The sequence below is a fragment of the Gymnoscopelus microlampas genome (genome assembly GCF_963454915.1).
Source record: "Gymnoscopelus microlampas genome assembly, chromosome: 6".
NCBI lineage: Eukaryota > Metazoa > Chordata > Actinopteri > Myctophiformes > Myctophidae > Gymnoscopelus > Gymnoscopelus microlampas.
In genome coordinates, this window is record NC_139943.1 from 8728733 (window position 1) to 8743124 (window position 14392).

Sequence of the window (14392 nt, forward strand, 5' to 3'; positions counted from 1 at the left end):
TGTACAAAATGTGTGTTTTGAAAATCAAAGATTATTTTTTTCTAAATGATCTACAAGCTCGCAAGTGACACAACGCTTTGTGAGCTTGTAGATCTGCAAATATACCTATTTGTTTAAATAAATATATATATATATATATATATATATATATTATATGTATATAATAACAAAACTGGGTGGCGAGTGGCGACAGATTGACAGTGGTTAATATTATGTGCATCTGATCATGGCTAAAGCAGCCACGATCAGATACTGTGTGTGTGTGTGTGTGTGTGTGTGTGTGTGTGTGTGTGTGTGTGTGTGTGTGTGTGTGTGTGTGTGTGTGTGTGTGTGTGTGTGTGTGTGTGTGTGTGTGTGTGTGTGTGTGTGTGTGTGTGTGTGTGTGTGTGTGTGTGTGTGTTTTCATTGTAAAGTGTTCACTGACAGTGTGACCTGTGTGTGTGTGTTCTCATTGTAAAGTATTCACTGACAGTGTGACCAGTGGGGCTTTATTTATTTATTTCTGTTTCTTTTGGTTCCAATCACATGAGTTGTTGTGTTTCCCTCTCTCAGCTTTCTGGCTATGAAAAGGTATGGTCCTCCCAGTGTGCCCTTTGCTTTGACACAGCCTGTGTGGGTGTGTGCGTGCGTGTGTGAGTGCGTGTGAGTGCGTGTGTCCTTTACCACCTCTTTTTGTGTGTGTGTGTGAGTGAGAGAGGGAGAGTGCGTACACAAATGGTTAACGTGTACAAGTGTGTCTGTGAAGGATCAAAATATGTGCCTCTCTCCCTCTGCTAAAATGTAATTTCATTTAATTCAATGGTATTTGCATCCAAAATGTGTTTCAAAGGGAGAATCAGATCACGTTGCTCTGTGTAGGAGTATTTTGGTCCATTTTCACAGACAAATACCGGTTTGATTTTATTTTGGTGTGTGTGTGTGTGTGTGTTTGAACTGGGGTTAGTTCAAAGGTAAGCTGTCTAATAGGTGATTTCAGAGCTAGTAGTTTGTAGTATAGTAGATGAAGTAGATTTAGTTGTTTTAGTCTGAAACCAAGGTCATACAAAAAGCATTGCAACAGTCCTGTCTTCCAAAGTCTTCATTTGAAAAGTTTTCAACAGAGTCTACGTTTGTTTGAGCGGTGTCTAATTCATGGATATTTAATTGGCTTTTTATTAGGCATGAGATTGGCTTTTACAATGTAAAAAAATGGAGCTTGGTTTTATTCTCCACATCTTTCCAAGCAATGCATTTGGTTTCAGAAAGCATAATTCTATTATTTTTGTCTACTGTATATGTACCCAAAGGAAAATTCTGCACCTGACTATAAAAGAAATGATAGTAAAATGTTGGCCTATTAAACACGTCACTAGTCACAGGTGAAGTAATCAACCAAACTTCAGTCACTCTTAGTGCTTTTTGTAAACATAGTCCGGGGACCAGATAGGTGGGGGTATAGCTCAATTCAATGAGTGTTTTTTTAAGGTACATTTTTGTAATTTACTGTTTTTGGGTGTATAAAAAAAAGAACCTGAGGCTACGTGAATTGCCTTCTTCGGTGAACCCAACCCACCCAGCACAAGAATGATTCAAAGACCTTACTTGGCCATGTGTTGTGAGAGGAAATCATAAGAGACATGAACTATGAAAGTTCATAAAGACAATGGCTGTGGTTTTCAAACATTTTCATGTCAAGGACCCCCACGTTTATATTCATTTGGTCGTGGACCCCAATCTTGAAATATTTTATGCCAAGGACCCCATAAGAGAAGATTTGAGTAAAAAAAAATGATTTGAACGTCAAAAACAGACAATCTAATTTTTTCAATTTTGAATAGTATAACATTTATAATGTTAATAATATTAACTAAATCATTTAGTTGGGGACCCCCTGAAACCTCCTCAAGGAACCCCTGGGGGTCCCCGAACGCCACTTTGAGAACCACTGCTTTACATGTTGACGTTACACTTTTACCAACTCTGCCCTGGCAGAGAATGAGGCGCCTCACATCAAATATATCAATTATTTATTTATTTTACAATCGAGTAAATCGATTGGTTTGATTAATTGTTGCAACCCCTACTGAAGACCCACAGTTTCTTTGTTACGGTTGCTTGGGGGCGGTTTTCCCACATAGCTGTGGCCCACAGAATCTCAGAATCCTAACCTCTTGTATCGCCCCTCTCTCTGCTCATTCCCCTCGCCCCCCCCCCTCCTCCCTCCTCTCCCCAGATGACTCCCTCCATGGTGCGGGGCAGCCTGGCGGCCGGCGTGCCTCTGGGTGTCAGTCGAGAGGAGGAGGCGGGCCGGGCGTACAGCACCAAGAAATCGGCTTTCCATGAAGTCTTCAACCTGTCTGAGAACGAGCGCCCTCTGGCAGGTGGGGAGTGGAAGTGCCAGGAGAGGGACTTGTAACCCCACAGCATGCCTTTTCTGGGGGTGGGGGGGGTGGGGGGGGGATATAGTACATTAAATGTTTAAAAATATATAACTTTTACTGACTTTTACTTTGATTTGATTATTGTTAGAATGGTGCTTCAGTGCATGCAGCTTTTGGGGCAAACAATGCACTGATGTAGGAGGTGTGTTGACCACTCAAACCCTCCATACTTGGGAAATTTGACCTGAGTTGGCTCTGTACTTGGTCCGCTCTTCCCCCCTCCTCTACATCAAATCAAATCTCTCACGAATATGTACGACTTATTTATGCAGCAGGCCTAGTTAGGAATTTACAGCTCATTGTATTAAACAGTGTTCTCTGACACTTCCCTCCTTCCTGCAGTGTGCGAGAACGGCTGGCGATGCTGCCTGATCAACAGGGACAGAAAGATGCCCACGGACTACATCCGTAACGGAGTGCTCTTTGTCACTGAGAAGTAAGCCTCTCATTAAGCTCTGCAAGCTGTTCAGTCTCAAACAAACAAGCAGCAAACCAGAACAAGTGATGAGATGCACACATGGACTGGATGGAGTGGCTGCTGCTGCCAGACGCTGTGGAATTAAACTAGAAGGGAATAATGCCAGCGCAACTTCAGTCAGGGTGCAGTCCAAGTGGAGCTAAGTGGAGCGCGCAACAAGCCCCACAACTTCAACTTACTTAGAACAAATAGTGCATTGATTAAAAACAACCATTCACACCTCGTGTCTTACAAAGTGTCAACAGTGCAAATGAACATAGGAATAGAAGTATGCCTCTTTTACCAGGTAGTTAAGAACTTCACTAAATCACTCCCAAGCCAAACTTTTATTCCTTTTTTTTAATTTTATTTTCCGTTAAGTTTCTCTCTCACTATTGCAGCGTTTGCGTCCACTGTTGTTGTTTTGAAGTGGAAGGACCCCTTGCCGGCAAAACATGTGTAGTAGGCGGCTAATTTGTGCCTGATGGAAAATTACGTTATATTAAAATACTACGCGCGCACGCCGAGATTTGCACTTTTGAAAAACTGCAATAGGCCTATTAGATGGATGTCATCTGGTTTGTTTACTACTAAACCTTGCTGTACCATCTCTCCCAGCTACCTGTGCTTTGAAAGCTCCAGTTCTTCCAGATCTGGCTCAACCAAGAAGAACAAAGTCATCAAATTGATCGACATCACAGATATTCAGAAGGTACGTTTCATGGCTCCGTTTTTATCACCCGTGTATAGGTTGGAGCTTCCTACTTTAAATGCTACCGCTGCTGCCAGCTCTTCAATGACCAAACTCCACATCCTCCTCCTGGGTAACCGGAAGGCTCGCCCCAAAACACGCTCGTCCACATTGTTTTCCGCGGACCAGCGGTTCTTGTATTCTTTTTACTGAGGATAAGGTTAGAAATAAGTTTCGGGTTAGGCATAGTTTTACTGAGGTTAAGTTTAGGAATAAGGTTAGCTCTTGTCCTGTCTGTCTGCATGGATGTATCTTGTTGTATTGTTTGTGTATAATTGTATGCCCTGTTCATTTGTGCTACGTTTAGGAATAAGGTTAGGTTTATGCATATAGTCTCCTGAGGTTACTTTTAGGAATACCAGGTGAATATCGCCGGATTGCTATAGAGCAGTGATTTTCAACCTTTTTCATGCCAAGGACCCCTAAATTGTTATACATTTGGCTGCAGACCACCACTTGAAAATGTTTTGTGCCAGGGACCGCCAAAAGCAAAGATATCAGTTAATTTTTGGTTTAAAAAAATGTAAATATTCAAAGTTATGCACACTTTTTCAAGGTTTTTCAAAAATAGCAGATCTACAAGCTCATAGCGCGGCACTCGGTGCTGTGCTATGAGCTTGTATATCTGCTATTTTTGAATAGCCAAAGCTAAGCGGTTAAAATGGATGTGACGCTTATGTTAACTAATTTGTACAAGGAACTAACAAGGATTTGCCCCGGGGCGACTGTGTTTTGGGGCGAGCGTTTTAGTATTCTCCTCCTGTTCTAGCATTTAAGTCTTCATGATGTCAGCGTGTCACTGATATGGGTTCATCATGTCAATGTAATTAATGTTTTACTTTAGGCTCTGCCCTATGGGGGGATCGTATGTCTATTATCATGTTAATGTAATAACTCTGTGTAACTTAAGGCACTATGGGGATTGAGGATCTCAGAGTCTGTGTTTTGCTTGCTCAGATTTGTTCTGGGGCATCACAGGAGCGGAGCCAAATTACCAAATACAAATGATTACTGTAATGTCATTGCAATACATGTTTTTAATCTCGGCGACTGAACTTAAGTATAATACCTATATACCTATTGTCCCTCCCATTGTCACACCCATTTCTGGGCCACTGAGGTGTTGAAAACTCTGAGATCTTTGAAAGGCAATTTCTCTGCTTTGGGGTTTAAGGTTCAACAAGATTCAAATGGTCACATCTTCTTCAAATAGTTTCCAATTTCAATGAATGATACATCATATGAAAGCTTATATTCTGTAATAATCTGTAAAAAATGAAAAATGCCCCCTTGCTGCCGAAAGCATTGTACCCGCTCACATATATTTGGCCATCTGAAAATATTTTGAGAACTTTGAGAACCACTGTAGTGAATGATCTTAACCACAGTTAATGTGCTCGAGTATCACATAAAAAAAAATATCAACAGGGATGCAACAGATTTAAAAAGTAGCACTATCAATCTTGTATTTAATATATATGGATGCTGGGGGTTCAAGTGGTCAAATGATAAATATCTGTTCTGTTCTCTCCTGTTTCTCCCACGATGCTGCAGTATAAAGTCTTGTCAGTGTTGCCTGGTTCTGGAATGGGCATCTCCATAGCAACTCCATCCACACAGAAGGTAGGAGCTCGACCCCTTACAGTGTATAGGAGGACTGTGTAGGACATCATAAAATATCACAAATATTATTCAAATCATAATATTGATTAATACTTGTGGGCTGTAGTCAAGATGCAATTCTTCTGTGCAAGGAACGGTTGACAGCTTGTTTATGATGAATTGAAAACATAGGACCACAATGGGGGAAAAAACATTGTGTGTGTGTTATCCTTTTAGCATTGCTTGCGTTAATGGTACTTGCTGTACTGTTTGCAACGTGTTAATAAAGTATTCAGTCAATCAGTTCAATCTTCTTAATTGAAATATTGCTGTAGTTCTGAATGCCAGAGACAAATCAAATTGCACGTCCGAGCACATTTTTTATTTTATATAAAACTGAGGGAAAAGTCTGAATTTTTGCTGGAGGGGGGAGTTTACATGGATTGTTTTTGGCAGTACAGAGAAAAACTAAATACGTAGAAAAAGCTTGTCGCTCACAATATTTTCAGAACGATGTTATTACGCATTATTACAAGTAATTATTGCGACCGTAGGTCGCACTTACTACAGAAAGCTGCTCCAGGTGTCCGTCCGTCACTCCGTCACTCCGTCACTCTGTCACACACGTCACACTTTTGCCCTGCTCATATCTCCGCACCCATTGCCCCGATCCATGCCACATTTTGCACACACACTCCTTACCTGCCAAACTACACCCTCCAAGGACCACCGGAGCTCCAGGGACCCCCAGCTGCCTCGGGGACCCCCAAGTGTAAAAAAGTGAGCACATGTGGACAAATTACCAAATGACCACCCCAACGGGGCTGCTCACGGGGCATTCCCGGGGACCACCCACTCCTGGTGCTCCAGAACGGATGCAAAAGTGGTGGCGCCCCCAGTGGAGGACCCCCTGCCACTGCAGCTCACATAAAATGCCGTAACCCCCCACAAACAATCCCTCCTTTCCCCTATAAACACACTCTCTCTCCCACACCACACACACACACACCAACAGCTCTTGCCTGCACACCTTTGCTTTTGGTCTGCCATACGACTGCTGAAACCTTCCCGCAGCTTTTCTTTCTTTCAGGACTTCAGACAAACAGTTTTCTGCCCACATAAACGCCACCATGTCACAGCTAACCCCACATTTACACCACCAAACAAAACTATCCATTGCCCACACAACTAGGAACCAATCGCCGTTACAGCCCTCTTCTGTATACATGTGACCTACGGTCGCTTATCTCCCGATTAGGGAGTCTTACTGGTATTGCAGTGTTAAGCCTGATTCATACTACGTCAGGCGATGGTGTCTCTCGCCGAGAATAGCAGACCTAGAAGCTCACAACGTGTTGTAAGCTTGCAGGTCTGCTATTCCCGGTCGTTCTCGGTGCGTGACACCGTCACACGACGGAGCATAACTTTAGGCTTTGAGCAGCCCTGGTTTGATCCATGGTTTACGGCCAAACTAAAAGGTTGAAGTCTTTTTACAATTCGAGCCCCCCAGCTCACTGTGTGCTGACTGAGTCGTTCTACTTTGCTCGTCAAAACGTGTGGTTGTTCTGAGACGTGTGGCGCTGTGTTATCGTCTGATGACACGTCAAATCTGACAGCTCTGTTGCTTTGTGACGGACACTTTGTGATTGTCATTTTCACACAACTGTCTCCCATGTGTCCTCTACCTGATGTTTCTCTCTCCTTTCTGTCTCTTTCTTTTCTCTAGTGATGTGAAGTACATTTACTCAAGTACTGTACATGCTGTAGTGTGTTCAAGTAGGGCGTTCATTTATGAAAAAACACAAGAAGTTAGAATATGGAGATACAAGGTTTCTGCCCGACAGCAACGATATATTCAATGCCAAAAACACTATTAACACATTCCCCGCCAGAGTTTTTTTTTTACTTCCCCCACTGCCAGCATTACATTCAATGTTAAAAAAAAAATGTTTTAAGTAGTCACAAAATATTTTCCGTGATCACCGTCCTCACGGTGATCCCCTCATTACACACACACAGGAGTCTCGTAGAATCGTGGAAAAAAAGAATCCGATTGCGGTAATCCGTTCCATAATTGCAGCCAATTGAAAATAGCATGTTTCACCCAAAATAACATGGTAAAAAAAAAAGTACACAGGAGCCGAGATACAGGATTTTAAAGTAATAAGTTAACCAAGGAGTGAATGGAGCTAGAAATCTTTGGATCACGATATCTCTGGTTCTTTGTGGATAAATTGAAAAAAAAAAAAAAACTTTTTTTATTTTGAAAAACGGTTATACTCGTTGTTGGCGGTAAACGGGTGTATTTTTCAACAACGGTTATACTTGTGGTTGGCAGGTAATGTGTTAAATCATTAGTCGCAAATATTTGTATGACAAATATCTCTCTCTCTCTCTGTCCCTCTCCCTCTCAGCCTTTGGTGTTTGGCGCCATGATCCATCGGGACGAGGCCTTTGAAGCCATCTTCACGCAGTACATGAAGATCCTGACCATGACCACAGTGGCCAGCACCAGCAGCAGCACAGAGACCTAGAGGAGAAAAAGCCCGCTGTGACGGCTGCCATAACCATGAATACCAACTGGCGAAACGGCTGCTTTTTTTTCTATTAGTAGTAAAAACTCGCTCCACTTCTAGCACCAAGAGTCTAGCGGCTGCTTTTTCTTAAATAAAAGAAGTGACCTCTTCTTCCGGTGCGCACCAGAATGAACTGCCTTTACCAGTAGCGTACTCTACCGTAGTAGTTTGGGGGCGCACAAAGACGAGAGACGGCGGCCGCTGCGTTCGTTCGTTCGTTCGCCGCCATCAAACTTTCTCGTCACTCAAAACTAGCTCACACCGAGGCCAGCAGCCAAAAGCCAGCTGCCTATAGTAGATCCTGTAGTGTCACCAGTAACACGGAGCCGTTTCTCTCCCCCGGTCTCCTCTAAGCGGTGGTAAGAGGTGGGAGGAAGAGGAAGGCGTTTTGGAAGGTCTGCTTTACCTTTTGAGCACCTCCTCTTCTCCAGGCTTATAAGGAGGTTTCCAGCTAAGAGCCGAGACAACAACACATGGATGATGATGATGATAACCTGTTAGGTATTTAACTGTGCGTGTGTTTGTGTGTGTGGGTTGTGTGTGTGTGTGTGTGTGTGTGTGTGTGTGTGTGTGTGTGTGTGTGTGCGTGCACGCACGCACCTGCTTGCACACAATCGTCAGTACGTGCGTGTATTTGCTTGTGTTTGTCAGGTTGACCGAATGAGTGTGTGTGTGTGTGCGTGTCTGTGTGTTTGGTGGAAGGGCGGTAGGTAGCAGCATCTCTTTTAAACACTGCTGTGTAAACTGACCTATAGGATGGAGGCTGGCTCTCCAATCCGTCTCTCTGGCTTTAGCGCCACCTGTCGTTCAAAGTAGTGTCTGTGCATCCGTTGCAGCCCTGTGCCCACTCACTGCGTCTGCCTTTTGGTATTATATGTCTTTACAACGTTTTCCAAATCTTTTTAGTATTTCACTTGCTATATTTACCACACGCACATTGCGCCTTTTGTTTGTTTGTTTGTTTGTTTGTTTGTTTGTTTATGTTTGCTCACGTTCATGAAAGCCCTCCAGTCTTTCTGTGGCCTAGATAGATAGGGAATGATGTCGTACACAACTGCCTTTCATTTTGCCGTTTGTTAATTAAATGTCTACAGGAGTAGAGATAAAAGCGACTGCGGTTAGCTTAGGAGTTTACACGTTGTTTAACGTGGCCAAGGCGCATCCAAGTTAAAGGAGTAGTTCACCCAAGAAATGACTTTATTTCTATCGTTTACCGACCCGGTGGTGTCTTTGACTCTCGGAGAGTTTTCGTTTGTAAAGCATTCCAGAATCCAAAAATAAAGAAAAAAACTTGACAAATGGAATTAATCCTGAATTACAGCAAACAGCAAAACAAAGTTTTAAAGGACTTTATGGACGGATTTTTGATATATTTGATGTTGTTAATTCGGGTCTTGTATTAATTCCATTCATCAAGTTTTTTGCATTCCGGATTCACCGTTTAAGAAATGTTTTACAAACTAAAACTCTCCGTGAGTCAAAGACACCACCGGGGTAGGTAAACGATAGAAATAAATTCATTTCTTGGGTGAACTACTCATTAAAGAAGCTGTCAACGGGGACACTATAGATCAAACAAATCGTTATCTTTGTTGATGCGCCCCATGCAGACAACCTGTAGATTGACCACAAAGGGGTAGAGGCTAATGCTCTGTGTAGAACCAACGTCTACATTCAAGTGGGAATTATTTTTAGAGCATAATACAGTATTGTATGACGTCCCTCTCAATGCCTCCCGGAATTCTGTCACAGTCATCTCTCGGTCAAGTCATTTTGCACCGAACTCCACATTGTGGCACTAGAGCAGGGGTCTTCAACCTTTTCAGGCCAAGGACCCCCTAGCTGAGAGAGAGATGAAGCAGGGACCCCCCTCTATATTGTATAAAATTGGGTTTCAGATTCAACTTTTTTTGTTTACTTGGCCTGCTCTTTTTTCCCCTCTACACCAAACACCTCTTTGCCAAAAATAGCCGATCTTCAAGCTCACAACGCCTCGCGGCGCGAGGCGTTGTGAGCTTGTAGATCTGCTATTTTTGGCTGAAGTTCTCCTCAGAAAATGGATGCTAGGGTTCAAGTGGTTAAGGTAAAAAGAAAAAATCATATCACACAAAGATTTGGCCGACCTCCTGTAGTAACTCTAAGGACCCCCTGTTGAAGACCCCTGCGCTAGAGGGTGCAAAGTGAGGTATTTTCTCACTCTTGGAAGGTTGTCACTGGAAGGCATACAAGTAGAAATAATCATATATTAATTGTGGTATTCGCTATTTCAGCAAACGTTCAAATGTACGTCTGTGCAGTAGGAGACTTATCCCCACTGTTTCTGTGTGACAGTAAATTACACATAATTCTAGATATGAACGCCACTATCGCTGTTGGCTGTTAACAGTTCGTCCCACTGGTTCCGTTTTGTGTTTTTTTGTAATTTTGAAAAAGGCTGGTACCCGTCAGGTTTCAAAACAGCACAAGCTTCTTCTTAAATGTATCCTGTGAACTGGCGCAGCGTGGTGATCCCGTACGTCACCAGCTGCAAAGATAATGGCTCTTCTCGACTTTAAGAACTTAAGTGAACGGTGTCGTGCCATGTAACGTATTTCACACAATTTGTTTCCATTACGCTACGGCTAGGTTTCAAACAGGGTTATCATAACCTAATGTTGGGGCCCTGCTGCTCAGGAGGAGGTAGCACTAACTCTGTTCTTCTTGGAACCCCAGAACTCAGAACTTTGTACTTTCAAAATGTTTTCCAAAATACGAAAATAATTTGCTCATCGACAAGCTCACACACAGCGCGTCGCAGTGAGCCTTGTAGACCAGCTATTTTCGCTTGTCTTTAATTATATTTTTCATTTTTATGAAGTACCGTACCTCCCTGGTTCTGGTTAGAATGGAAAAAAAACATCAAACATCAAAGAAGGCAAATGGAGTAGCGGGCTAACGGGCGCTCCAGAACAGCACTGTTGAACTGCAGTGTGTTCAGAAGAAACCAAACACACTGTACTATAGATTTATATTAGGTTAATAACTGTCACATTGGGAGTAACTTATTATAGGATCGCTGCCCTAAAACAGCTTGTAGTTGTTACAGTCATTGCTACTCCTCAATCTTCCTCGAAACTTTCAGTTTGACACGACTGACTCTCATCTCATGTTTGTTCCAAAATAATAATAATTCACTCGAAACTCCAGATGACAATGGAACTTTCAGGGATTTCATTCCAAAGTGAATGAAATATTAATTGTATAAATGTAAACACCTACACCTAAATTACAATAGACATTGGAGTTAAACCGTTTATCACTCTTGAGCCCTTTACTGACAAAATATATCTTGACTGACAAAAAAAAAAAAATCACTTGAAAAATGAGCAGAAAATGAATACGTTCCCAAAATGAATGAATGAATGTGCAGTGTTTCTTTCTGTCTACTTTAACCACTTTCAGTGTCACTAGAGGCGAGAATAGTTTGGCTATTTCCGACGTGACACAATCGTATGACGAAGTATAAAATAGGGCTTACTTTAAGTAGTTAATAAATTGTGCAATCTGAGTTATTATAATGCAGAATAAGAGTCGTATCTGGCTGCACCATAATATGGCTCAGGCTGGAGAAAAAGCTGGCCTTTTTCTCGTCAAGCGGCTTGGTGGATGTATGGATGGTCAGCAACAGATGTTTCCTAACTGACAGCTGGAGATGTGTATGTGCAAAAGTTAAAGGGAACGTGCACCACTGTTGACTTTTAAGGTGTTATTGAAAAAAAAAAGAAATGTAGTAGTTTTCATAAAATTCCTACGATTCTTTTTCCCCCCCCATGTTGTTTCAGGAGTTTTAAGTCTTGAGCCCCAATATCAAGGAAAATGGTGATTGAAACAAGAAAATCTGCCTAGATTTAGCTGAATAACGACACGAGTTGTCCTTTCAGCGCAGCACATTGTACAAAGATTAAGATGTTAGTGACTTTTTTTCTGACTCTTTTTGAGGAATCCATGTTGGATATTTAAAGGCTCCGGATCAGTACCTTTGCACCGATATTATAGGCCTTTGTCTACATACGATTTGTTTTGTAGTTTCATTTGTACATGAAAAATGTGTAAGAATTTTAATTAAGCGTTGATTTACATTAACTGTGTCTTAACGAGCTGTTATGTGTTCACATAGGACTTTTGTAAAAACTTGAGTCAATCAAAATTATAATGTCATTTATTTTATTTTATTTTTTGTCATCAGCATTCTGCATTGTAGTGTATGGTACCTTTCTTTGTCAGTAACAATGTGTGAGAGCAATCTATGGTGGTATTAGCCATATATGTACTGTATATGAATGTCCTACGATGCATTTCGGGGGAGATTTAATGTAAACCAGATGCTTACCTTTTTTTGCTTCAACTTATTTCTCATAGCGCCTCCTTGTGATGGTCATTTATTTGGAGGTCACGTTAAAGCAAAATTATACTTTGGTAGAGGTTTAGGTTATAGCTTACTTGCCATGTGATGTATCTCCAAATATTGGCGAGATATCTTTATTAGTTGGTCCTCTGATTAAAAAATGATAATCCAAATATTCATCATCATTAAGTCATTATTGACCTAACTGTACATTGTGTGCTAAAAGTGATTTTGAGTCCCTTTTAAACCGTACAATGTAAGTCAATGAGGAGACAATTTTTTTAATCATAATTGTATGTAGCAACTATTGGAGTTACGTACTGTATGTCATGGAGAGTTAACTACATAACCCAAACCTCTACCAAAGTGTCATGCTACTTTAAGTCTATCCACATTAAAGCGTACCCCAGGGGAAAGACTGGAATTCAAAGGTATTAACTCCCCCCCCCGCCCCCCCTCCCCCAAACCTCCTTTAGTGTCAAACCAAAAGAGTACTTGTAAACTTCAGGTTACACCCTCTACTGCTGGTATAGCCTCAGGTTTGCTTAAAGAAAACAAGTCAACTAGCTAATTAGCAAAGCTGTGCTTTAACTTGTGTTTATCTGCCCAAGGTGATTAACACTGAAACTGAGCCTTTTGAGGCCCTTTTGATGTCCTTCCTTGGAAGGCAACAGAATGTACTAATCGTGTGATAGTCTTATATTTGCCAAATCCGTTTTTTTTTTTTTTTTTTCGTTGCTGTTTTAATGTTGCTGTTTTCTGTTAGAAAATGTAATGTTTACAGAAGTTCACTGTTTTTGAGGCCAGTTTGATTCCCTTTACAGGGAGAATGACAACTGTGCCAGCCTCCTGCTGAGAACATAATTTAAAATTATTACAGCACCCTGCTAATACATTTTAATCTTTGTTAATCTTCTGTTTGTTTCTGACTGATTCTTGTCTGAAATGTATGTTTCATGATTATTATTTTTGTGAAGATGCCTATGGCTGAGATGGCTGGCATGTAAAGTTTCTTTATCACGCAGAATTTTCGAAACGCACAAGTTTTTGGTTTTCTAATGATTAAATAGAAGCCATGATTTTTCTTTTGTATGTACAGTTCTGGTCACCAACCGTTATTGGCACTGTTGCATTTTTTTTTGTATAACCAGTACAATATCTTCCGAAATAAATGGAAATTTACCAAGTTTGTATCATCAGAATATTTTAATAGGGTGCCCAGAGTAAGTAAAATAAATAAACGTACATAATAAGCGAGTCATTTCAAAGAAGAATGAGAAGATATGACATGGACAGTGGGCAAAAAAAAAGGCGCCTTCCATAACCACTTAAATTAGGTGACATTTTTGAATACCTTTAAAAAAGAACAAAAATGTTCTATTACTTTTTGTCATACGACAAAGTATATCGACTCTGTCGTCAACCCATGTCCAAAACTGTTACTTTTCAGGATTCTAATTCAAAGACAGCAAGAGTAGCTGTCAAGTGTACAAGCTCGAAACGCGTCGCTTCGCACTGCGTTTCACGCTGCGTTTCGAGCTTGTAGATCTGCTACTTTTGATACGTTTATGTGATGATCAAGTAGGGCTTTCATTTATGAAAAATCCAGAAAAAGGTTGTAGAACCACCTGGGTCTATATAAGCTTCTTGCACCCATCAGCAGCTAGCTTCTCTCGCTCTCCCTGCACATTTTCTCCATGAAGCTCTAGTCTACCTTTTCCCCCGATGGCAGATTTCAGCTCTCCAAAGAGTTTCAGTTGGATTGAAATCAAGACTCATTGCTGGGGTCTTCCTTGGGCTTCGCCCTTGAAGCCCTTCTCGGTTTATGCCGGTGTATTTTCAACCCTTTTCATATCAAGGTTCATTATTTAATACGGCGTTTGAGCCACAGAACCACAATTTGATGAGATTTAGACTCTCAAACTCCATGCTGTATGGACGTTGCTACCATAGGAGAGATAACAGGCAAACGTTGATTGAAATAACAATTATTGAATTAAGTCATGCGGATGTTTAACAATAATTTAACTCTGGAGTGCGTAAAATGAAACCAAATGGACCCGCACGGGTGCGGGTCCATTTGGTTTCATTTTACGCACTCAAGAGTTAAAGATCTATAAGGGTCTATTTGGTTACCAACTCTTTCATCATTTAGCTGGTGACCACTTGGAACCTCCTCAAGGACCACTGGTGGTCCCCTGA

The 14392-nt window shown here is 41.4% G+C and overlaps 1 protein-coding gene across 4 annotated transcripts in view; it reads left to right on the top strand.

Annotated features, from left to right (window-relative positions):
• Positions 1–13106, top strand: part of LOC311047638 (GRAM domain-containing protein 4-like) — a 139927-nt gene extending 126821 nt beyond the window's left edge. For 3 of the 4 annotated variants that reach the window (XM_084060419.1, XM_084060420.1, XM_084060422.1), the window contains 6 exons: positions 553–570; positions 2213–2360; positions 2763–2856; positions 3496–3589; positions 5183–5251; positions 7645–13106. In XM_084060419.1, coding sequence (XP_083916545.1) covers positions 553–570; positions 2213–2360; positions 2763–2856; positions 3496–3589; positions 5183–5251; positions 7645–7764 — 543 coding nt within the window. In that variant the 3' untranslated portion in view covers positions 7765–13106. The remainder of the gene's footprint in view (positions 1–552; positions 571–2212; positions 2361–2762; positions 2857–3495; positions 3590–5182; positions 5252–7644) is intronic. The other variant, XM_084060421.1, reaches the window with a different exon arrangement.
• The last annotated feature ends 1286 nt before the right edge of the window (positions 13107–14392 follow it).